Here is a 25,068-nt window from a genome sequence, read left to right as displayed (position 1 = left end):
CAGAGACGTCGAGAAGCATGGGATGAATCCGTCCGGAGCAAACTCAGGATTTGAACCTTGTTTTGAAGGTTTGCGCTGGAGGAGCAGGAGGAGAAGCGGCAATGGGGGGGAGCGCGGGTGGTGGGAGGATGTTGGCTGCGTCTCCGTTCCTTTCACAGAGAGGAGACACATGACGTCAGATCTCAGAAACAACGCGCGGGTTCGAGTTTAGCAGCTGATTTCATCCGTGCGCCGCTTACGTCATTCCATCCTGCTGCGTTCGCCGCTCCGTCCTTTCAGGGATCCTCGCCGCCCGAGTGTCCTGAACCGGATGCAGGAGCAGAACAGGTGATTAGATGAGCTGCACAGGTGTCACCTGGATCAGCCCCCCCAACCCGACATTTAAAGCTTAAATAGAAAAAGGGGCTGGACTTACAGCAAGAGGGTTCCTGAACATCTCCAGTGTCCGGATGTGCTGTTCCTCCCGCAGACCCTCGAGATCAGGAAGCGTGACTGTCGACAGCGGTGTCAGCAGGTTGTCTTCGAACGAGCGGTCCGCCAGGTTCTGCTGTGGATGGACAAGGAGAGCCCCGGTGCTGGACGGCGCTGCGGACATGTCCTCTCCCATCCATTCAAAGAGCAGGTTGAGCGCTTGCTCCATCGGAACGTCCTCTTCCCACTGGTTCCGTGGCGGCGGACTTTCTAACTGATGTTTTTGTGCAGTTGGATTTTGCAGCGCTGGGCTCCTTGCAACACACATAACACGAAATTTAGCAGCTTTATGAGCATTAAATCACATTAAAACGATTAAAAAGACTGATGAAGAAGAGTTTAAGATTAAACTGCATGCTCAAAGTTTAACTGAAAGTTTTTGCTGCTCCAAGAATATTACATATTTTGCAGTGTTGTACTACTGCAGTAATACTGCAGTAGTACTAACACCGATCACTCACCACATGTGCTGTAAATTTGCTTCCATTCTTTTTTCTTCTGTTTTCTTCTGTTTTCTTCTGTTTTCTTCTGTTTTCTTCTGCTTTCTGTGGCGTGCAGGTTCAGGCTCTCCTCGAACTGCGTGTTGATGCTCCACTGGTTACCCAGGACAACGAGTAACTTGCAACTATATTCCAACAGGTACTTCAGCACCTGCCTCTGCGTGGTTCTACATTGAATGTTTCTCCAGTGGAGAGGTGGGGGTGTTGATCATCTAACCGGGCCGCTGAGTTAGATGATGGTTCCGTAACTTCCGTCCGTCCCGCCATGGCTAAAATAAGACACACATTTTTACTCTAGGTTAAAAAAAAAATCCCCAAAGACAACGATCTAAATGGATCTAAATTAATTTTAAGGGCTTGTGTGACGTAGTCTCACAATAAACGCTTGTCTGATGGTCAAATATCAATAATACTTATTACTTCGTGCAAATATAGAAAATCACTCAGAGCGCGCTGACCTCCGCCAAGCAGCTCATTCCCCTCATAATTAGATTTACACCGTTCACATGGTGATCTGGATTCATCACTAAAGGGTTATAAATTGTTCCTGGTATTTTTATGCACCGACCATGAAAAGTAAAAAATAAATCAGAGTTGATTTGTATTTTTAACTGATTTTTGAATCCGTAAATGGGAGCCTTGCAGGCGAATTTCTCTATATTTCACTGCGTTAAATTTGTTCATGGTCGAGAGCCACAAAACATCCTGCAGGGAACTTTTATTCCTAAAACCCTGAACGGAACGCATGAATTGCGCATGTCGGTCTCCTTGATAACCAAATAAAGCGCAGCATCTGGAACTTTCTTTTGATAGGTGATATATGTTTTCTGGTTTTGTTTTGTTTCCTCTAATCTGATGAAGTGAACATCAAAGTTCAGATGTTACTTTTCACACATCTGTCACTTTTAAATCATTGTATTTTATTTGTCTATTATTCACATACAAGCTAAATAAATACATACAAATAAAAATATTAATACTAATGGCTGTGTTAGTCATGGAGTTGCTGCGTTTCCGGTCTAGATGACGCGGATCTATGACCGTCCGGTCGTGCCTTGGCGGCGTCGTGAACGCGCACGTCGGGTTCGCTGCGGAGAGCCCGCTGACTCGGCTCTCACGAATCAATCGGAGCGATGGCGCTGACAGCGAGAGACGACGGGCGGCCGGTTTTACGCGTCTAAATAGATGCCAGGCGAGATTACATCCACACGGGCCGAAGGTACTTTCCCGTGCACGCCCGCTGTTCGAGGGGGGGGAAGACGCTGCGAAGAAACCGATGGAATTCCCAGTCGCTGCTAGACGGAGAAGCCTAAAGGGTGGACTCGTTATTAATAATTAAAAACAGATTCCATTTGCTGCTTGAATAGAAAGACAATGCATCTGCACCAGGTGCTGACGGGAGCCGTGAACCCCGGGGACTGCTGCTATTCGGTGGGGAGCGTGCTTGATGTTCCTTTCACGGTGAGATTTCATTCTAATATTTGCTCGAGATGACACCCATTGAAGCTAGCTGAGTGGTTAGCTCGCTAGCTAGCTAGCTTGCTAGCGGCGTTTGGTTGGGAGCTGGCTAGCTAGCGAGCTAAAGCTAGCCGGGTCGTTGCTAGCCAATTTGCCGCACCGGGGGATTTGCCAACTGAGAGTCGAGACTGATGGAGCGCCGCCGTCATAACACGTTTGTTATCATCCCCGTCAGTCGGACGGACATCGATAGGAGAAAAAAAAAATCACTAATTTAAAATGTCTGCGTCTATTTTTTTCCGGAAATCGTAATCTATTCCAAGACGCTAGCCACTCGGATGACCTCTAGCTGCGACTCGTTACGTTAGACTTGTACTGCAAGGAAGGGAATCCCTTTGCGCAGCCATAACATTATTGGCAAATACTTGGACCGGGATCCATTTTCCGGTTCCACACTCCACGTGACGACACGCAGGACGAGAGGAGTTGCACAACCGCGCAGGACAGAAAGGCTTTCTCTCTCTCTCTCTCTCTCTCTCTCTCTCTCTCTCTCTCTCTCTCTCTCCTGAACTAGCTAAGCTTGGCGTTAAATCCTTCTCACGGATCATTAGCTCGCTGTCATCCCAGCATCAGCTGCGCCAGTCATGACGTAGGGAAGCCATATATGGATGCATGAGCGGGGCCGGAAGGCACTCTGTTGATGCGGGGGAAAAACAGAAACGTGGAGCTACCTGTCATCAATTTGAGTGCAATCGAATCTATTGATATTTCTCTTGGACACATATCAAGGCACATTTGGAGACATGTGGATTAGTCGTAGCGGGACGCTGTAGCAGTCTGTCAGTTGAACAACGATGATTTTATTGATCTTTTACGCCGCATAAGGAAAACCCCCTCAGAAGTCACTACTACTGTTTGTTGGGGTTCTTTTCGTGAGGTGCAGTAAAGGTGCAGTCCCACCTTGAGCACACGGCGTATTTACATTTTGTTTTAAGTTATTGGTGCGAAATTGACCTTTCACCCTGGCGTGTCTTTGACTCTTGGGGGGACATGTTTATCTACTATAAGCTATTTATATCAGTGGTAAATTGCAGTGAATCATTTTAGTAATTACTGCAATATCTTCTCTGAAATTGCATTAAGGCCAAAATGTAGTTTATGTGGTCCACAAAAATGTAAAGCTGAGCAGTCTTACCAATCTGTCGTTATGATGAAAGTCAGAAGGTTTCGAGTCACGGGAGTTGCTGGAGTCTATCCCAGCTGACTACGGTACACCCCGGACGCATCGCCAGCGCATTGTGGGGCCACATAGAGACAGACAACTACTCACGCACACACGCTACACACAAATGCGAAGTAAACAATTCACCTAAATTGCATGTTTTTTGGAGGTGGGAGGAAACCGGAGAACCCGCAGGAAATCCACACAGACGCGGAGAGAACATACAAACCTTCTTGCTGTGAGGTGACAGTGCTAACCACTACGCCACTGTGCTGCTCTAGCATCATTGTTTACGAATAATAATGCTTTTTTTTAATAGCACCTTACACGTGGAAGCCCAACGTTTTCTTCTGGTTAAAAATATTTACATAATAAAGTTAAGTTATCCATATAGCCCCCCCCCCCCCCCCCCCCCCCCAAACACACACTTACAGAATATGGACCATGAGGGCTTCTCAGTCAACCAGCACTGAACCAAAATGTTTGAAGTGTAAAGTAAAATGTGGATTAGAGAAATCAAAAAACCGACTAAATAATCTTATGTTTAAACAAAAATGACTGCATTAGCTATATTCCGCCAGCAAGGCCAATACATTCCTGAGAAACGAGGCTTTTTGCCACCACTGGCTCACGCTGAGAACATTGTGAGTCACTAGACCGGCTGCCAAGTCGTCTCTTGTTCTGTTTCTGCTGCCAGGTTGTGAGCTGGGGCGCTGCGTTTTTCAGGATCTTTTTCCTCAAGGAATACGTGTGTTCCTAAACGGATGAAAATGAAAGCACACAAAGACATTTAGTTCCTTTTTAGTAATCGTCATCATATGTAAAATTCTGTTTTGCGATGTGGATATCGGATGGAAAGATCTGTCGCATGAGGGAAGATGAGTTGCTTTACCTAATAAAAAGTAGGTTAGCTGCTCCTCATGCATTATTTAGCCATGATCCTCTGATCGTAGCTTCATCAAACGCACACTGTTAATGAGCCTTTTTTTTTTTTTCCTTTAGCAACCTCTGCACAACAGGCCCCAGAACAATGTCCGGGAGCACTGGGCTTGTTGTCTTTAGGGTCAGAGATCAACTCCGAGCTTGGGCTAACGCTGTTAACCTTTGCAGCAGTTTATGGAAAAACAGAACAGAATTTGTCTTTTGACGGGGCAGCATGAATTAACGAGACTCTCCAAGCCTATACCGTACATTTACTGCCAAATTGCCAATTTACTGGTGAATCTTATTTTTCGTCTCACATTCACACTCGCTACTTAGTTACTGAATGATTATTGGCGATACAGGGAAGGTAGTTATTTTTTCCTTGTCAGTAAAATACTTGAACTTCCAAATAGCGCACCGTTTCATTATGCCGATCGTTTCTGTCCCAGCTGTTCAGAGGAGTCGTCCCCCTTTCCCATCATGCTGACCCCAGATCAAGGGTGTTCGAATATAAACAAATGGACTTGGTACCGAGGGTCATATTTGCTCAGCCACATTCGGACAGAGCTGGTGATGAGGAGGAAGCCTTGCACAGCGCCGGAGGGCCTCGGATTATATACCGAGCACTTACTTTCTCTGTGTGGGAGGATATTAGAGGAACACCAGACATCATGCCCAGTTACACTCGCCATGACCCCTAAGGGTACTAGGTCTGACCCTGACACACACGCTGAACTGAATCAAATAAGCAGCGTGATGTCACGCCTTGACTGGATATGGAATTGTTCCTTCTCCGTAATTTGAACACATTTTGACAGACACATATTTAAATAGCGTGTACAGTGTAGTTCAAACATGTTTTCAGCCAAAAATATTTTTTCCAGGGTAAATATACTTTAAATGGCATGTTGCTTTATATTCAGCGCTTCTGATGAGTCATCAACAAAACATAGCCTACAACTAGAAATCTACAAAGAGGCAATACGCAACTCGAGGCATGTTTTATGTACTTACTTTATGTATATATACTGTATATATATTAGTTTTTGCTATCTAATGGAAGATTAAAGAACATAAACACGCCTCTGGTCATGATATACTTCATAACACAGACATCACATTTCCAGGAGAAAGACATTCCGTTTTAATTGTATTATGAGAATATATTCTGCAGAATCTCAAGCGTTTTGGACTCGCGAGATAAGGCCCCTTAAATTAAACGTGTTTCTGTCGCTACACCTTTATTTGGAAACGTTGCATTTCCCTCAGACGGCTCAAATGGCTCCCTGCATTCAGGTGTGGAGTTCCTTAAGGCGGTTTGTGTAGCAGCTGCAGCTGAGGAACAGACACATTGTGTTAGCTCTAGTGTATCAGTGGCATTTCTAGTGATCTCACTCTCTTTCTCTTATCTGCTTTTATCAAAACACATGACTGCGGCCACTCCATTCCGAAATAGATGACCCGCAAACAGCTAAACATCATGCCCTGCTGTTGCCATTAGTGCTAAAGAAGTGGATGGGCATCTGAGGCTCACTAATTTAAAGATGCCACATGGGGTGTCCCTCCCGACTTTTCATATATAGACTTGTTTTGCGACAGTTTTCGAAACTACTCAGACGAGGTTTTCCCAAAAACAGATCAGATCAGATTGATTATTGGTAAACTGACATTGCCTCAGAGAGAGCTTCCACACTCGTATCCGTTTTCTCACACATTGAAGTTGAAAATGCAGCGCTATGCAGATATCTTTGACGCTAGCTTTTGAAGAAAGTAGATATTGCATTGCAGTGGCTGCCACTGATGATGTGGCGCAGGTAATAGTTATCGTAAATGCGTTCAGTCTGGCAATACAGGTCCAGTTTACCTTCTGAAAATGAGCGTACAACAGATCATGATGTGTCTGTGTGCGTGCATGTCTGTGTGTGTGTGTGTGTGTGTGTGTGTGTGTGTGTGTGTGTGTGTTAGATGGGTGCAGAGCAGTCCTAGACGGTCCATGACGGTGACCGCTTCTAATTCCAGATGTAATGTGCAGGAGGAAATGCTGCAGGGATAATAAAGCACAGACTGCGCTTTCCTTGCTTTTCTTTCTTTCTCTCACATTTATACCCCGACAATAATGTACGAGGGATAATCTCTTAGCAACCATCGGTACGACCTCATTGTCACATTATATTATAAGACGTGCTGTAATGTTGTCCTGCTCTCTGACCCAGCGGTTCCTGTTCTCCTGAATAATAAATTACACTGGCTGGACTTTTGCTTTAAGTCCAGTCTCCCGGCTGCCTTTGTGATTTCCCTGACGTGAGACACCAGCATTGCATTATATTTTGTGTAGGTGTTAATTTTAACGCTATAATTTAGTTTTATCATTGTATTCTTTTGTTCTGTTTATTTTGTCACCCTCCAAAGCCATGGCGGTCGCTGCCATGCAGTGCTAATCCTGTTCATACAATATTCGGAGTGTCGTTAAGACAGAGTTTTAACTGCTACAGCTTCTTGGCACAACTTATGACCATTAAAAGAATGAACTCTTTTTTTTTTTTTTTTTATCAATCGGTTTATTAATTTGACAATATGTATGATGACAAACATGAAAGTGACTTCAACCGATGTTTATTTTCAATAATAGTTTAATCTTCAGTTTTTTAAATGTCAAAATAAAATCATCATCTGTTATCATAAATGTTGAAGGAAAGCAGGAAACATTTCATTTAAGAAGCTGAAATAATGATTGGAACGCAATTAGAAAAGGACCTCGTGTGTATTCTAGAATCTAAACGTTGTTTTTTGACGTCTCACCTGCTTCCTGCTCCCGTGTCTCTTCCAGGCCTACGGCTCAGGCTGTGATGTGGTGATCCTGGCTGGTGACTTTGAGTGTGTGCAGATCATCCCTGGAGCTCAGAACGGGAACATTCAGGTGGGCTGTGTGGAGTGCTCCCACCAGCTCGGCAGGGTAAGTGTTCACGGCACACTTGGACACATTCTAATGCTGGTTTTTGTTTTTTTGCCCATGTGGTGAGGCGAGTTACGCTTGAAGAAATTCCTTTAGTTCTGCGCTTGCTGCGGTTGCTTCCCTTGCATTTTTAAACTGGGTGCACTGGTGAACCAAACCTTTTCCCAACTGCATGATGGTCGTCATAGTGAACAGAAATGTAAGCTTTGATTAAAGGGCTCTCAGGACTGTGGATACGGGAGACAGATGGGACACCGGCCTCTGCCGATGATGTCATGTCTGGGCGCATTTCAGGTGGAGCATACAAAGAACTTTTCTTGATTGGAGAAGTGGGATGTTTTACAACTTCTGTCAGTCATCCGTCTGCGAGGAACGTGGGAGCAGTGCATGCGCACACACACACACACACACACATGTGCATATGTTGCTACATAAGCAACAACATGATTAAATGCGTGCAGATTTTTCGGCGCATGTGCATCCAAAGCGGTTGCACCCAGGGGGCCCTGCCCCCACACCTGCCCCTCCTCCAGCGGTAATGGCTGTGCAGAAGCACTGATGGGATGAGTAATGTTGTGATGATGAACGCGCCTCTTTATTTTTAGATCGCTGCATCATACGGGAGCACGGTCTGCGTCTTTCAACCGCTTTCTACCAACCCAAACAAGCGGCACAAGGTGAGCACGAACACCTGCGTCAGATCAACGTAGCGGTTTCAATCGGCACCCAGTGGCCTTTATCACTCCTGGGGGTTAATATTGTTGCATGTTGTGTGTCGCTTAACAGCAACTTAACTATCATTGGCAAAAGACCGGGCAGTTCTTCCTCAATGCCATCACCTACAACCTAGCCTGGGACCCACAAGGTATACCACCGCTTTGCTTTCTGTGTTTAACCGATTCACTGACTGTCCGACTAAATCAATCCACACTGTGCACGGCTCCTGTTACAGCCCCCTGAGGTTGCTCTCAAACAATGTGTGGTGCATCATGTATGCGGCTCGGTGTATTGTAGTTGCCAACGTGGGACGCGAGGTGTCTGACATTGTGCGTTTTTGTCCCCAGGGAACCGTATCCTAGCTGCAACTGAGCGGCTGCAGCTCTGGGCTCCGCCTCTGGCAGATGCCCTAATAGAGGAGGAGGATGGGCAGATAACCGAGGACAAGTCCCATCCTGCTCTGAATGACTGGACCTGCGTCTGGCAGTGCAAGTAAGCTTTGGCTGTTTGAATGTTGCACAAGGGTGACATGATGGACATGAGGAAATGTGTTGCTGCTTGTGTAGATCAGGTCAGTATAACACAGAACAAGCGCAGTTATAGAGAGAGACCGTAACTGGCCTCTTTATGTCCAATGGTTAAGCATATAAATAATCCTGACAGACCGAACCAGTGAATTAATTGTCTGTGGTGTTTTCTTTTCTGTTCTCTCAAGATGTTTTATTTTTTTTTTGCTCTCATTAAAAACTCCGCATGCTTTCAAATAAAGACGTTTTCCTCTTTTTTCTGTCAAATGAAGAGCTTGATTTTTCTCGTATGACTTCTGGCTCCGCCCCGTACGCACAAAATATTAACTTTACTTCTTTCCCTTGGAGTTTGTGAAATTGCAACCCTTTTACTGATAGAAACTTTATGAGCTGTTACTGATCATCCAAACTCATCTGCAAACCGCCTCACATGAAAGGCGTCTGTTTGTTGTATGCTGCTTCTTTGTGTCTGCAGCCTGTGCTTTAAGCTGTACAAACAGCCACAGACACATAATACCTTATTAGTTATTGGCATCAGATGACACGCATGCATTTTCAGGATAGCACCTAAAACGAGGAACAGCCCATGCACACACACCCACATTGACAGCTCACAGGAGAACACTTTTTTTTTTTTTCTATGGAGAAGTGAATACAGCTGATGTCATTGTTTGTGCTTGCCTTTCTCTCAGGACTGCTGCATCTGTTCACGTTACAAAGTGGTCTCCAGATGGGGAGTACTTTGCAACTGTTGGGAAGGTAAGCAATTTGTGTAGATGCACTGTAGAAAAAACAACAACAAAAGTCACAAAGTATTTGTAAGTAGATCGGCGGTGACACTTTTATTTGATGTATGTCGATGCATGCTTGCATGGACAGGACGATTGTTTACTCAAGGTGTGGTATCCCACCACGGGCTGGCGCTCTGCAGTGGTGGTCCAGGACCTCCTCGATAAAAAGCCTCCCCCTGTTCACTTCTCCTTCGTTTACCTGGCCCATCCTCGCTCAGTCACCGGTGCGTCCTGGAGGAAGACAAGCAAGTTCATGCCCAAGTAAGAAAGCACACTCGCAACCTTGTTTTTTTTTACGCTTTCAACACATTCTGCATTCGCACGGCTCAATTTTCGAAGTCGTCCCTTTGCACATGGATCTACAAAAACAATTGGAAGCTCTCTAGTGTGTACGCCTGGGCAAATAGTGCGTTGAAAGTGACAGTGGTGGTTCAACGATTCTAACTTGGAGGGCCTTTAATTAATTAGACAGAGTCTGGAGCACACAAAAAACGGGACAGTCCGACATTGTTAGTGTTCAGGTTAGGAGGCTGTTAGCTGTCAGCAAAGATGGCTGCAGGAACAGTAACATGCATGCGAGAAGCAGGATTGATTCATGATCCACATACGTAAGCTGGACTGTGCTGCAGTTTAGCTTGAACGTTTTAGGGGAAAATAATGGGCAGATTGATGAAAGATAAACGGCTGCGTAAGGCGGATGCATTCTCCCGTCATGTCCCAGGGGTTCAGTGTGCAATGTGTTGCTGACCTCCTGCGAGGACGGCGTGTGTCGATTGTGGTCAGAGACGTTGCTCCCAGAAGACAGTCTGCTTGGAGGACAGATCTCTGACAACACACACAACTTCAGCTCCAGCTTGCCGGGACTGGCAGGCAATAAAGACAAGATTCAGCATGCGTTGGAGGTACATCCCTTCACATCTCACCAGAAGTTATTGATTGGAGAGAAATCCAATCGTCTAAACCTATTTTGTTTGTTCTTCGCTCGGTCAGTCGATCCACCACCTGAAGCATCTGCGCCGTGGTCGGAGGCGGTCCTCTTCTCTAGCCGCGCACAGCGAGCTGCTGCCCTCTCAGCTTGGCACACAGGACGCTCACACGCACCGCCACATCGCTCATCATGCTAATGCACTGTGTCACTTCCATATTTCAGCCAGTATTAACCCTAACACCGGTAAGGCATCCGCTTTGGATCGGGCTCTGAAGTTTTCTAGCGGCTTGTTGCTTTGACCAGAAATAAATAAATCCATGAACCACTTATTAATTGCAGTTCTGGAAGATCCAAACTTGTTACAATGTATTTGTCCCTTTCACAACAGTCACCTGTTTATGACTCATCTTTCCTTCCTCTTCCTCGCTCAGATATTCCACCGGTACTGGCCGAGTCTGCAGTTTTCAACCCAGATGATGGCACTGGCGGTGGAGGTTTTGTGGTTCACTGGCTCAACAATAAGGACCTCAGCTTCACGTCCTCTATGGACGTTTTTATGCTGCAGCTCCGTAAACTCTCTGAACAGCAGCTGGAGCAGCCCCCTGAGGACCCGCTCGACCCCGAAGGATCCCCTATGAAGTTTGACCTTGGTACTTCCTATAACCGGGCCAGCGTACATTCCTTAAAACACAATAGTCTTCAAACTACGGCATTGTCCTGTTGTTGCCTTGCTCTGCAGAACTGGACGAGATGTCTGACAAAGCTTCCTCAGACCTTGGTGAAGAGGGGGAGCCGGGGGAGCAGGGCAGCACCAAAGCCTCGTCTCCGGGGTCCAGCTCCAGCATGCCGCTGCCCTCCATGCTGCTGGAGAGGAAGATGGAGATGCTGACCATTGAGTGGAACAAAAGCCCAGACATGCTGTTCACCATCCACCCGTCCGATGGCTCTTTCCTGGTTTGGCATGTGAAGTACTTGGATGAATTCAACCAGGGCATCTTCCAGCAGGTTAAGGTGATCAATTCTTTTGTAGTCGTCTTGCAGTTTCCACAACAAACGGAACATTTATTCATTCATCTTGAAAACAAGACGATGCCATCGTCTCATCTTCAGCCGCTTACCTGCCTTGCGGGTCACAGATCTGTTGGAGCCCATCTCGGCTGACTGCGGGTGATAAGTTGGGTACACCCCAGATCAGTTCTAAACTGAACATATTTATTAATATATAATTACTTTATTAATAGCTTTTTCACAGCCTGTACTTTTCTCTCAACTGCTTTATCCGTAACTGGGTCATGCTGGAGCCGATCCCAGCAGTCAATGGCCGAGAGGCAGGGGGGTACACCCTGGACAAGCCGCCAGTTTGTTGCAGGGCCACACATAGACAGACAATCATTCACACACTCACACCTATGGACAATTTAGCATAAACAATTCACCTAAGTGGCATGTTTTTGGAGAACCCGGAGTTAATATGTTTACTTGGTATAAATTACTTAATGTCATCTTTAGGGCTGTACGACCGTGGACAATATGTGTTTGTTCTTGTTCCTAATATTTCCTTCCAACGCTTCCACCAGGTGTCCTTCTCCTCTCGTATTCCAGTGGCATTTCCTACCGGCGATGCCAACTCACTCAGCAAAAATATCCTGATGTATGCCTGTACTTTGACGGAGGGTGGGAGTGCCAGGCTGGGGGAGCAGGGGAGGATGGTCCCGCACGTCTCCCATTCTGCCTCAACCTCAGCCGGCCTGGGTTCACCCGCTCTGACGTCCTCTTCCAACCCTCGCCCCGGCATGAGCGCTGCGGTCATGATGGTCTCCAAACATGTGGATGGATCGCTCAACCAGGTAAACTCTTTCTACCGAGATCCTTCCTGTTGTCGGATGATTACCCAACGCGAACACTACTTGCGCTGTATGTCCTGTTTTAACCACATGAATGAATCGTGTTTACATTCTACGTATATGTGTGCATTCCCTCACTGCGTTCATTTTGTTCCTCCTGTCTGCAGTGGGCAGTGACATTCGCCGAGCGTTCTGCCTTCTCCAACGTAATGACGGTATCTCACAAATCCCGGTACTGCGGCCACCGCTTCCACCTGAACGACCAGGCCTGCCACACAGTGCTGCCTCTTCTACTGACCTCCTCTCATCATAACGCTCTGCTCACCCCGCCCTCTGCCCCTGGCAGTCTGGAAGGAGAGCAGCCTCCTACCTTTGCACTACCAAAGGGATTTCCCAGGTATAGAACAGTGGGAAGACGGAGTGAAAGAGGAATGGATAGTCAAGATTGAAGCAGCGGCGACGAGGCTGAAATGGGTGTTCTCGTTCTTTACGTGGGGCATGATTTCTAACCATGTACTACTTGTCTATTAGCAGGAAACAGCTTCGAAATGCAGCTACAAGAACCTTCCATGACCCCAATGCCATCTACAGTGAGCTGATCTTGTGGCGGGTGGACCACATCGGACCGCTCTCCTGCACCGGGGGAGTCTCTGAGCTGGCCCGTATAAACTCTCTGCAGACCTCGGCCTTTAGCAATGTAGCTTGGCTGCCTACACTGGTTCCCAGCTCTGTACTTGGTAAACACATTAGGAACTTTTGATGCAATGACAAATGTGTACCTTCATGTGTATGCAAAGATCTTTTTGACAGCTTTTTGCTGATAAATCGAGTATTTGTTCTTTTTGTGGCCTAATTACTGTGCTTTAAAACCACAATTATAAAATTTCACAGCTACGACCCACCTGAATCTGGTTTCTCTAGACCGGCTGCTGTAATCTTTAAAGAAAGAAAGGAGATATTTTTCTTAATATAGGTACATAGTTCTATCTATGGCTGCTGTCAAACTGCTAAATAACGAAACCATGTCTTCAAATCAAAATATGCTATAGCCTAAATGTTGATCAGTGTTGATTAGCACTTTGACTTTCATGCAAGCTCTGTGTTGTGTCCTTTAGGAACTTACTGCAACAGTGCCAGTGCCTGCTTTGTGGCATCAGATGGTAAAAACCTGCGTCTCTATCAAGCCGTGGTGGACGCCAGAAAGCTACTGGACGAGCTGTCTGATCCGGAAACATCTGTGAGTGGGAGACACGAATAGCTGCTTCATAAAAGATATTCGCTGGGATGACATAATGTCTGTCGAGTCTCTGTCCTGTGTCTCAATGTCAACGTCCATTTTAAAGCAGGTTTATGTGCAGCTGTCAGCCATGGAATATCTCAGAATATTGTTTAATACTTGTAGGTCGGATCCTGTACTCAGCTATCTTCACAGGATGCTTTTATTTTGTCCGCACCATTAGCTTCTCCAGGTTAACCTTTTCTAGCAGTTGGGTTGTGCCCTTTTATTTCTGTCATTATGTTATTCAGAAAGATTTAGAAAATTCATTTTTGAGATTTGTGAATGGACTTGTAGGCTTTCATGTCCATATTGAGATTTTTCACCCATTCTATCGAGTGTGCTTTTAAACAAACAAACAAACAGTGTTATCGACATCAAAACTTACCGTTCATATGTGACCATTTAAAAAAAAATATATGTGTCTGTTAGAAACTAGTGGGTGAAGTGTTCAACATTGTAAGCCAGCAGTCCACTGCCAGACCCGGATGCATCATAGAACTGGATGTCATCACAAACCAGGTTAGCAGCTGCTCTGTTTTATTTTTTCTGCACACATCCTGTCTTTGATGGACAGAAATCTGAGACTGGAAATCATTAAACCTTCTGATGCAAAGCCAAAGTAACCTGTTTCTGTCTCCACGTGCGTCCAGTGTGGCACCAACACCCAGCTGCTGCATGTCTTTCAAGAGGACTTCATTCTAGGTTACAAGCCGCAGAAAGACTCTAGAGTCTACCCACCGGCCTTTCCATCTGGTATGGCACACCCCTTAATCTTTTTTTTTTTTTAACATGGTAATTGCAATGAGTCGCTCATTATGTTTAACAATAAACAGATTACCAACCTGCCCCGTTCTCTGAGAAGTTCTTCCTGGTGGTGATAGAAAAGGATCTCAACCGGAACTCTGTCCTCCAGATGTGGCACCTCCACCTCAAGTCTGTCCAGGCGTGTGTTGGTGAGTGCGTCACACACATTATTCACCCTCTACTGAAGCGAAGACCAGCTATATTTTATCTTCGTCTCTTTGTCTAGATGAGCCGAGTCCAGATTATAGCTTCCAAAGCCAGCTCAATGTTCCCAATCAAGTCATGAATCCCGACTCATCTCCGGAGACCTCTCCCATCAGACCTCTGCCACGCTCAGCCTCTACAGCCAACCTGCAATCAGCGAGCAAACTCATCCTGAGCTCCGAGCTGGTCTACAGCAAGCGGCTTGACCTGCCCCATGGGGTGGAGGTTACCAGGGCAACCCCATCTGCAGGTTGGGATGGGATCGCATTATAGTGAATGTGTAACAAGATGGCAATGGTGTGCCTAAAAGGCCTACTTTAGTATACGGTATAAATTGTTGGTGTAGAAATTAAATGGATGAAAGTGCTTCTACTTACTTGGTTTCCATCTGGAAGCCTGGAAAATCAATCCATAACATTTTAAAAGAAAAACACGCCGAAGCAGCTTCACACTCGTGGCAGTAACCTTCTACTTTTCTCTTCTAGGCCACCTGAGTTCCTCCTCCATCTATCCCGTTTGCCTGGCTCCGTACCTGATTGTTACCACCTGCTCTGACTCTCGCGTGCGCTTCTGGCACTGCGCAGTGGAGTGTGACGACGGCTACAGTGAAGATGACCGGGACAACCGGGTGTACCGCTGGGAGCCCTGGGCTCTAATGAACGAGGAAGAGGACAGCAACAGTGCCGTGAGAGTCTCGGGACGGCCCGTGGCCGTCTCCTGCTCCTACACCGGCAGGCTGGCCGTGGCCTTTAAGAAACCACGACAAGGACAGGTAGGAAATTAGGATTATTGCAGAGAGTAACCATCAAGTGGCTGCAATGACACAAGTCTTAGTAGATATAAATCTCATATATTGTAACTGAATAAATATGTATTTACTGCATCAGAGGAATGTTTACATTGATTTTATTCTGTCTGCAATGTTTTAAAACAAAATGTTTGCTAGTGTTTACTGGCTGTTCTGGAAAGGAAGTAATGCAAACTGACTATCAGCAGCTGCACTGTATTTGAAGTGCTGTATGTGGAGCTTCACTGTTTACAGTGTCCTCAGGTGTGTCATTCTAATAGAAATAAGACATTTAAAAAGGCTAAACTTGTCCTTCAGCTGCAGGGTTCAGCAGAGGACTTCTCCATGCACGTGTCCATCTACGAGTGTGAGTCTACAGGCGGCTCAGAGTGGGTTTTAGAACAGACTCTCCACCTGGACGACTTCACAAGACCCTCATCGACCCTGGACCCGCGAGTCAGCGTGGACTCTAACCTCTTTGTCTACAGCAGGTCAGGAGGGCTCTGCTTGTTTGTGTGTTTATTCAGTCACCGTATGTCTACCAGTATGGGTGTTTCATCTGTTTCTCCGTGCCAGGAACGACCTCTACATGAGCAGAGACCACAGCTCCCCCAACATTAAGCACTATGTCCATCTTGACTGGCTGTCAAAGGAGGACGGCTCTCATATCCTGACCGTGGGAGTTGGTTCCAACATTCTTATGTACGGCCGAATCTCCGGCATGGTCAATGAACAGACGAGCGGCAAGGATGGAGTGGCTGTTATCACCCTTCCTCTAGGGGGCAGCATCAAACAGGGGATTCGCTCACGCTGGATCCTGCTCCGGACTGTGGACCTCTTGTCCTCTGTGGATGGCACACTGTCACTACCAGTCTCCCTGTCCTGGGTGAGGGACGGCATCCTGGTGGTGGGCATGGACTGTGAAATGCATGTTTACGCCCAGTGGCATCAGGACAAAAAGCCTGGTGAGGGAGAAGAGGGCAGCTTATCATCCGCAGACATTACCGGAGGTCAAAACGTGGGCTTCTCCTCCGCCTTTGAAGGAAGAACCAGGTCTAAGAGTGTATTTGAAGGGGCTGCTGCCGTGGACGAGGCCCTTCGTGCCCCGGCAGGACTTCAGGAAGGAGGACTGTTTGAAGCAGCTCATTCGCTGTCCCCGACTCTACCCCAGTACCATCCCACTCAGCTGCTGGAACTGATGGACCTGGGCAAGGTTCGCCGGGCCAAGGTGAGTCTGATTCCAGACGCCTTCGATCAGAAAGACGGGAGCTTCTGGAGGATCGATCTGATGCAATCTGTGTTCTTCCCTGTATTAGGCCATACTAGCTCACCTGGTCAAGTGTATTGCTGGAGAAGTTGCTATTGTGAGGGATGTGGAGGCAGGTGAGGGCGGAGCCAGGAGGCATCTGTCGCGGACCATCAGCGTAACTGGCAGTACAGCGAAAGACACCATCGTGGCTGGCCGTGACGGAGGCAGGGACTACACGGAGATCAACTCCATCCCTCCCTTGCCCCTCTATTCCCTCATGTTGGCTGACCTAGACACGTCATACAAGGGAGCAGAAGAGGCAGCTAAAGGAACTAAGGCGGCTGATGGTGAGGCAGCCCAGAAGTCCAACGAGGACCAGTATTCTGACCTCTTCCAGGTAGGGAGAGTTAAGCGAGCCCTGAGTTTGTTCTAACAGGTGTAGTCCACTGATACTTTGAACTCCTTTCCTCTTTGTGTTAACAGGTGCCATCGGTTACTACAGATGACTTTGCAAACTTTGCCACCGACAAGCCAGAGAAGAAGTCTAGAGTTATTAACCTTTCTCAGTATGGACCTACCTATTTTGGACCAGAGCATGCTCAGGTATTGATCCTTTGAAAGAGGAAACTAGAATGATACATCCTCCCACCAGGAATCACGGAAATCTGATTAGTAAATATTGCATAAAATGACCAACGTGCTGACAAACAAAGAGGCACGGGTGGAAACACAACCTCTTTGCAAGGTAGTTACAGCACTGTCTGAAAAAAAATCTAATATAGTAATAATTTGACATTACCAGATTATGCATGCCCAGGTTACATCTGAGAATGGAAATCCCAACAATGCAAAGTTTCCCTTCTGTGCCTTTTTGATCTGTCGTTGTGAGTTTGCTGCTGGTGGCCTCCTTCACGTTTTCACTTTGTGTTTCCAGGTGTTATCCAGTCACCTCATGCACTCCAGCCTGCCAGGCCTGACCAGACTAGAGCAGATGTTCTTGGTGGCCTTGGCTGATACCGTAGCAACCACCAGCGCTGAAGTCGCCACCTCCAGTGATCAGCAGTACACAGGTCTCTTCATATGTTTCTGTCTCAAGGTCATATTGGTGATACGTATGGCATATTACATAACAAAGAGTACAAATAATTTATTGCACCAAGGCCAACTTGGGTCAGACACTCTCTTTTGCGGAATTGTTCCACTACCAAATATGTATTTTATTATTTTATTTAGTGGCATAAAACATTTTCCATTTTGCTTTTCTAAACAGATTTCCACCACTAGATTTCTGAACCATTTTTATTTAAGTATTGATTGTTTTTTTAAGCTGCCTTCCATTTGTGGCATGTGGCATTGGAAAGCCAAACAGATACATCGCTGCTTTATAAGCTTGCGTTGTATTTTGGTATGTTGCACCACCGTGTCTACCAGTATGTTAACATTTACACTTGGAAATAGATATAAAATGTCAGCATAATTCTTCCAGACTGTATTCCTGTAAACAGAGCGGAGCAATCTTTAGCCATCAAATCTTAATTAACATAAACATTGCTTCTGCTGTTCTTCTTTAACTGTAAGTAGACAAACACTGCTCTTATTCCATTATGTTTGTCTTTTTTTCTTTCATTTTTCCAGCATATTTATTTAGTCTTTTGAGGGGAAGACGGTGGCAGGTTGTTCCTGGTTTAAGTAAGCAGTGAGTGTGAAGGTTCAGGGACAACGCTGCCTCTGGAGGCATTTCATCCACTCAACTGATGCTGGAGATTTAAAGAGCTTTGCACTCTGCCTGCTGTTTGGAGTTTATCAGAACAGTGATGATGCTGATTGCTCCCTGGTGTTGTATTTGTGTAGGTGCTGAAGCTCTTGATGAGTGTGGACTGAGGTACCTGCTGGCAATGCGTCTCCACACGTGCCTATTAACATCTTTACCCCCCCTGTACCGCATGCAGCTTCTCCACCAGGGTAAAACTCACTTCTCGTCGTGCTCTGTGACATAAATATGTTGTTCTCTGCAGTTTTAACGCCTCTATATTCTATTGGGCCGTGATGAGATGCAAATCCCCTGTGCTTTTGATGTTGAGAATGAGCATCAGCTGCCATTCCCCTGTGGCAGGCTTATCAACATGCCACTTTGCGTGGGCCTTTCATTCGGAAGCGGAGGAAGAGTTGCTGAACATGATCCCGGCCATGCAGAGAGGGGACCCGCAGTGGTCTGAGCTCAGAGCAGTCGGAGTGGGTTGGTGGATACGTAACATCAACACTCTGCGAAAAATGGTTGAGAAGGTATCAGGACATATTTACCTTTTAAGAGTTTAAAAAAAACTGACTGATGTATTTTACCTCTGTCATCATTTTTAAGTTATTAGAGAAAGTTGTAGTATGTTTCATTAAAAGAAAGACATTGTAAAATGTATTAACAAATTGTAGTTTTTGTTCTGACTACAAAATTCAAAAATGTATTTCCTCTATTAGGGCTACTTTTTTTTAATGATATGCAACTCGGATTGTTATAAAGAACAATGCAAATCAAAGCATAATAGTTAATATACATACTTTTGATTTGTTTTTTATTAAACAAAGGGTAAAAATGTTTCTCTGACATGTCAAAATGTTTGAAGTATTTTAATATTTGTATTCCTCTTTGGCCCTCAAGTAATTTTTGCAGTAACTGTGACATCTGTGTGTTATCAGTTAGGCAAAGCTGCGTTCCAGAGACACAGTGACCCTTTGGATGCTGCTCTGTTCTACTTGGCCATGAAGAAGAAAGCTGTTCTATGGGGACTCTTCAGGTAGACCGCCGATTATGAATACACTATTTTGAATTAGCATGCTCGCTAAGTCTTTTCAGTAAGCCTATTGGCATTCGCCTCTCAGGTCTCAGCACGATGAGAAGATGACTCGGTTCTTCAAGAACAACTTCAGTGAAGACCGCTGGCGAAAGGCAGCTTTGAAAAATGCCTTCTCCCTGCTGGGAAAGCAGCGCTTTGAGCAATCTGCAGCCTTCTTCCTGCTGGCTGGATCGCTTAAAGACGCCATAGAGGTAATTCAAAGACGTGTCTCGTAAATGTTGAGTCTGCACCAGCTCTGATTTTAGACATTTAAACACGCACTTTTCTTTGGGGGACCAAAAAGTCAGTGTTGAGTCCTAGCCGTAGCCTTGTTCCGTGGAAACAATATGGGGATTGGATGCGTCTCTGTGAGAGGCAATTCAGTGGATCATAAACATTGCAGATATCTGTTACTGAGAGAGCTGGGCAGCCTTAATATCATATTAGTGAAGTCTAAATTACACTGATAAGATGCATGCAGAGCCTACATAGCTTTCCTTGAACTGAGATTACATATCTCACAACAATATACAGATAGCCAGAAAAAGAAATGGAAACGTGACCTCCATATATTGCTGCAGTAGAAAATACGCCCTCATTATTTGTTATGTTTGCAGATAAGCATTGCTATTTCTTAATTATACAGAGTCAAAGTAAAAAAATAAATAAAACCCTGCCATTTCAGGCCAGCTTCACCGCTCCTACTGCTCTGTGTTGTGTAGGTGTTAATGGAGAAAATGGAGGATCTCCAGCTAGCTATGATAGTAGCAAGGCTGTACGAGGCTGACTTTGAGAAGTCTTCAACCTGCCAAGGTCTCCTTCATGAGAAGGTCCTGGGCTGTAACGGGGATGGAAGTGGTTACCACTGTTCCAGACTGCACCCTGACCCGTTCCTCCGCAGCATAGCCTACTGGATTATGAAGGATTACACCCGAGCCCTGGACACACTGTTGGAGCGAATCCCCAAAGAGGATGATGAGAAACCTGGTCAGTTGGCTGCAGATATTTCAGACGGTATTTCACTCGAACCTCTGTCTATTCATTCTGTAAATTGTCGTCTTTCCACTCTCCTGTCTTCATCCCCGTCTTAGATGTGATGGTGAAATCTTGCAATCCGGTGGTGTTTAGTTTCTACAACTACCTGAGGACACACCCTTTGATCATTCGCCGCCACTTTGCGAGTCCAGAGGGGGCGGCGACGAGTGTGGGTCTCACCACTGAGAAGAGCAGCACAGATGAGATCAACCTTATAGAGCGCAAACTCTTCTTCACCACTGCCAATGCACACTTCAAGGTGCGCTTAGCAGTAATATGGCACCTCAGGCCGGTCCAATTCTTTAGTTGTATTGGAGTCTTTAGAAATATTGTTGACAAAAACAAGTGTTTAGGAATGTTTTCTATGCTCTATACATTCTCTGTAGGTGGGCTGCCCAGTTCTGGCTTTAGAAGTTCTCTCCAAGATCCCTAAGATTACCAAGAAATCTGGATCTTCGCCACTTAGCAAAGCTTCATCCAAGTCCAACTTAAACCCAAACCAACCCCTGGAAAATGGCACCCAGGGAGGAGGATTGGACTGGGCCTCTCCGGCAGCTCCTGCGTGGGGAGGAAACGATCGTGTGGGTGGTTTGGATTGGAGCCAGCCTATGGTGAAGGTGGAGGATGATGATCTGAAGCTGGACTGGGGCGATGACAAGGAAGACCCCGTGGATGACGATGGTTTGACCATGAAGAAATCCAAGGTCGAGTCGAGAGCAGATGGGGGTTTAGAGAGGGGTGGGGCCAAAATGAAAAGAGAGAACTCACAGGTAGGAGCAATGTGTAAATCCAAGCGGTAATTCTAAATCAACTCTCAGTTAAACATCCCTCAAATTACAGTATTATTATGTATTATTAGGTCATGCATTCACGCCATTTCACCAATGCCTCAGCTAGCCCTAACAGCTAGCACTGTTGCTAATTGGCCTGTTATTGTTTGCTTCAAAGCCTCACTTTACGTCTGTTTAAGGGGAAGACAAATCATTTGAATATAAATACTGGCCTAGAACAGTTCCTGCACGAGCACAAATATTTTCTGGCTTGCAGCCAAAATTTTAACATTAAAGTGTGCTTTCAAGCCCCTTGCAGACTTGAATGCTCAGGTGAGGTAAGTCTGCAACGCTTGTGTTTCTCTTATATATTAGGGGGAGTCAGAGGTGGATGTGATAGCAGAACAGTTGAAGTTCCGCGCCTGTTTGAAGATCCTAATGACGGAGCTACGTACGCTGGCCACCGGTTTTGAGGTGGATGGTGGGAAGCTCCGCTTTCAGCTGTACAGCTGGCTGGAAAAAGAAATCGCAGCCATGCATAAGATCTGCAACTACAAGGTGTGAGAGAATTCTGATAATCCTTGATGAAGTAGTAACTTTAATTCTTTCATCCTGTTCTTCTTGCTTATTTATAATAAACGCTGTCGACACGCAGGTGGACGGAAAGGAAGAGGATTCAGAGATGGAGAGTTGGAGGGAGCGAACGGCGTCGGTGGATATATTAGACGAGGCCCTGGAGCAGACGGAGGCCGGCGCCTACGAGCGTCACCAGATGGAGCGACGCCGTCTTCAGGCCAAGCAGCAGCACTCTGAGAGGCGCAAGGCGTGGCTGAGGAAGAACCAGGCCCTGCTGAGGGTCTTCCTGTCCTACTGTAGCCTTCATGGAGCCAAGGGAGGAGGAGTCACCTCTGTTCGCATGGAGCTTCTCTTCCTGCTGCAGGAGAGCCAGCAGGTAATCATGCCCATTCTTACACACGTATCCGATGCGCCTCCACTGTACTATTATAAATTTGCATTGTTTTTTGTAACTCTGCAGGAACTCACGGTCAAGCAGCTGCAGTCTCCTCTTCCTCTGCCTACCGCTCTGCCCCTGCTTTCCGCTTGCATTGCCCCCACCAAGACGGTCATTGCTAATCCCGTTCTCCACCTCAGCAACCACATCCATGACATCCTTCACACCATCACCTTCATGGAGGCTTCTCCACATCCTGACATCCTGGACGATCGGGTCAGAACTAAAAACCATACACAGACTGAATATAGAGTTAGCAGTCGGGCGAAGCCATTCGTCTGTGTTTAGAGTGAATTAAATGCTCTCGCCTTTGACCCTCAGGTGAATGCTCTGCACACACTGGCAGCATCTCTGTCTGCTTGCATCTATCAAGCTCTGTGTGACAGCCACAGTTACAGGTAACGGCGTCTTTTGTGCAGCACCATCTTAAACAAGTCCAGTTGATTCTTCGTGTCTCTTCGTTTCACTCTTCGGTCTCCTGCTGGCATCTATAGGGAGAGACTTCATTATCTGTTAAGGAGCTAAAACTAGACCTTTTCAGTCAATGCTAAGCGCAACTATCCACGCCCTGACTTTTGCTCAGTGTCTGCTTATGTCCTTCTGAGAATGAAGAATCTGAATGTTTTGCATTGCTGTCGTTATTGTTTTACCTCTTTTGTCTTTGCAGCAGCCAGACAGAGGCCAACCAGTTTACAGGGATGGTGTACCAGGGCCTGCTGCTCAGTGAGAGGAAACGATTGCGCACAGAAAGCATTGAAGAACACATAACGCCCAACTCTGCTCCTGCTCAGTGGCCAGGTAACGATGAGTTATGCCTTAATATTAATGGCTAGTCCTTCATTAATATTATCATTACAGGGGGTCGTCAACTTCCGGCCAATGCGACTCGCCACAGTTCGACTTCACGACCGCACTGGTCTGTCGTTGTTTTTTGTCTGTTTTAAGACGTGTTTTTACAGCAGAGCAGAAAGCGAGCGAGCGAATCGAGTCTCACCAAAGAGGAAAGTGTCTCTTTATACTGCTTATTTACAGTATCATGACGCAGCATAATATACTTGCGATAATTTAATGTGGGCCGTTTTACGACCAAGTCTGATTCGGACTAAACCCTGAGAACCGATTGTGGCTGTAAATCTACGACCCCCTGTAATATACTCTGAGGAAACAAGTTGGTGGGTAATTTATATCATATATTACATGTAGAAACCTCACATGATGGAGGAAAAGGAAACTGGCTGATGCGTAACCTTCAAAGTCATGACTGACAGAGAATATGAAAAGCGAGAGGAGGGGCAGAGCAGGCGTCTGTTTATTCCCAGCAGCAGATGGTGTTCTATAACGGGAGTCTCTGTGAGCGAAGCGGAAACAGACTGATCACGCCGTCACACAGATCTTCATGAATGGGGTCTGTTTTGTGCGTGTGGATAATGTGCTGATGCTGCTGTGTATGGATGTGCTCTCCCTCTAGGTGTGTCTACGCTGCTTTCCCTGTTGACATCTGCACGAGAGGAGGACCATCCAAAGCTCAATGTCCTGCTGTGTGAAGCTGTTGTTGCCGTTTATCTTGCGCTGCTCATCCACGGTCTGGGCACCCATAGCAGCAATGAGCTCTTCCGCCTGGCGGCACATCCCCTCAACAACCGCGTGTGGGCTGCTGTCTTTGGAGGCGGGGCCAAAGTCGTCGTTAGGCCAAAGAGGCCAGAGCTCACACCAGGTATAATTAGTATTCCTACTTGATTACTGGCACGTTGAATTCATTTCATGGGTCATTGTTGTCTTTCATATTCCTCTGTGATCTTCAGTATCTGTCCCCGTACTCTTCTGATTCCCTACAATCCCTGATCTGAGGCAAGACTTTCATACCTCAGGCCTGTCCACATGGTTGGATGTAGGCCTTGTCCTGTCCTGTCCTGTCCTGCCGGTGCTCCTGAGGTGCTACTGCCGCTTCTGCTGCTGTGTAGTATCTTGTGTGAATGTGCCCTCTGCCCTGTGTCCCAGCACCAGCTAATTTTGAGGCAGCCGGGCCGGAGGAATCTCTGGAAACAGAAAGACCTGAGCAGAGCAGCCTCGCCCCAAATCCCACTCCCATCCCAACTGAAACCCAGCACCCTAAACGACCTCCTCCCCCCGGTTTAAGGGGAGAGGTGTTAGCCGCTGCGGCACCAGCGTCTAAGGCCAGCTGTGAGTAACGGGGCTGGAGGATTGCGGTGCTGGTTTGCAGGATTGCAGTGCATGGTTGCTGTACAGGTTTGCTTTGTTGCCAATGCTTGACTCTCTTGTGCCACTCCTGAATGGCCATTAATAAATAAAGATCACTCGTGCTAAGAAAACATAGTCATATTATACTGCTTCGGGGGTTGGTTTTGTGTGTTTGTGTGTATGTACTGCATTGCATGTACATTTTGTGGCGTTCTCTATGCTCATCTCATGTCATTCCTGTTGTGCTGCTGAAGCGACAGCTGGGCCTAACAAGGAGCGTTCAGAGGCCGAGGCTGAACCGCTGTCCCAGATTAAATCTGAGCCTGAGACTAAATCAGGTACTCTGAGAGGTTGCTAGACTAACGAGAGAGCTGGCGCTGCATGACTAGTCTGTTTTGTTCTGTCTCTAAATGTGAGTAGAATGTGAATGAACCGAGTTCGGACTGGAGGTAGCGATTGCATCTTAGGGTGATGGTAGCTCTCGTGTGGCTTGATTAAATGCTTGTTAGAATTTTATTATTTTTAGCATTGTCGTGCTATATAAGTCTAATTGTCTTGATTGAACC

The 25,068-nt window shown here is 46.3% G+C and overlaps 1 protein-coding gene across 1 annotated transcript in view; it reads left to right on the top strand.

Annotated features, from left to right (window-relative positions):
* Positions 1-2,170: 2,170 nt before the first annotated feature.
* dmxl2 (Dmx-like 2) overlaps positions 2,171-25,068 on the top strand; it is a 30,533-nt gene continuing 7,635 nt past the window's right edge. The window contains exons 1-41 of the mRNA XM_068742053.1: positions 2,171-2,190; positions 2,339-2,432; positions 7,403-7,528; positions 8,134-8,205; positions 8,315-8,393; positions 8,593-8,737; positions 9,465-9,531; positions 9,652-9,824; positions 10,285-10,465; positions 10,554-10,734; positions 10,923-11,141; positions 11,231-11,502; positions 12,069-12,338; positions 12,503-12,732; positions 12,867-13,072; positions 13,451-13,572; positions 14,044-14,133; positions 14,265-14,367; positions 14,448-14,567; positions 14,645-14,872; positions 15,108-15,394; positions 15,728-15,900; positions 15,986-16,637; positions 16,726-17,055; positions 17,142-17,261; positions 17,593-17,728; positions 18,510-18,620; positions 18,772-18,941; positions 19,350-19,447; positions 19,533-19,698; positions 20,209-20,473; positions 20,578-20,780; positions 20,908-21,291; positions 21,667-21,849; positions 21,947-22,243; positions 22,328-22,519; positions 22,625-22,701; positions 22,971-23,101; positions 23,772-24,017; positions 24,302-24,484; positions 24,757-24,840. Coding sequence (XP_068598154.1) covers positions 2,346-2,432; positions 7,403-7,528; positions 8,134-8,205; positions 8,315-8,393; positions 8,593-8,737; positions 9,465-9,531; positions 9,652-9,824; positions 10,285-10,465; positions 10,554-10,734; positions 10,923-11,141; positions 11,231-11,502; positions 12,069-12,338; positions 12,503-12,732; positions 12,867-13,072; positions 13,451-13,572; positions 14,044-14,133; positions 14,265-14,367; positions 14,448-14,567; positions 14,645-14,872; positions 15,108-15,394; positions 15,728-15,900; positions 15,986-16,637; positions 16,726-17,055; positions 17,142-17,261; positions 17,593-17,728; positions 18,510-18,620; positions 18,772-18,941; positions 19,350-19,447; positions 19,533-19,698; positions 20,209-20,473; positions 20,578-20,780; positions 20,908-21,291; positions 21,667-21,849; positions 21,947-22,243; positions 22,328-22,519; positions 22,625-22,701; positions 22,971-23,101; positions 23,772-24,017; positions 24,302-24,484; positions 24,757-24,840 — 7,459 coding nt within the window. The 5' untranslated portion in view covers positions 2,171-2,190; positions 2,339-2,345. The remainder of the gene's footprint in view (positions 2,191-2,338; positions 2,433-7,402; positions 7,529-8,133; positions 8,206-8,314; positions 8,394-8,592; positions 8,738-9,464; positions 9,532-9,651; positions 9,825-10,284; positions 10,466-10,553; positions 10,735-10,922; positions 11,142-11,230; positions 11,503-12,068; positions 12,339-12,502; positions 12,733-12,866; positions 13,073-13,450; positions 13,573-14,043; positions 14,134-14,264; positions 14,368-14,447; positions 14,568-14,644; positions 14,873-15,107; positions 15,395-15,727; positions 15,901-15,985; positions 16,638-16,725; positions 17,056-17,141; positions 17,262-17,592; positions 17,729-18,509; positions 18,621-18,771; positions 18,942-19,349; positions 19,448-19,532; positions 19,699-20,208; positions 20,474-20,577; positions 20,781-20,907; positions 21,292-21,666; positions 21,850-21,946; positions 22,244-22,327; positions 22,520-22,624; positions 22,702-22,970; positions 23,102-23,771; positions 24,018-24,301; positions 24,485-24,756; positions 24,841-25,068) is intronic.

The sequence above is a fragment of the Brachionichthys hirsutus genome, chromosome 1, assembly GCF_040956055.1.
Source record: "Brachionichthys hirsutus isolate HB-005 chromosome 1, CSIRO-AGI_Bhir_v1, whole genome shotgun sequence".
NCBI classification, from domain to species: domain Eukaryota; kingdom Metazoa; phylum Chordata; class Actinopteri; order Lophiiformes; family Brachionichthyidae; genus Brachionichthys; species Brachionichthys hirsutus.
Note: the sequence above shows the minus strand (reverse complement) of the source record. Positions and strands in the feature narration are given on the sequence as shown.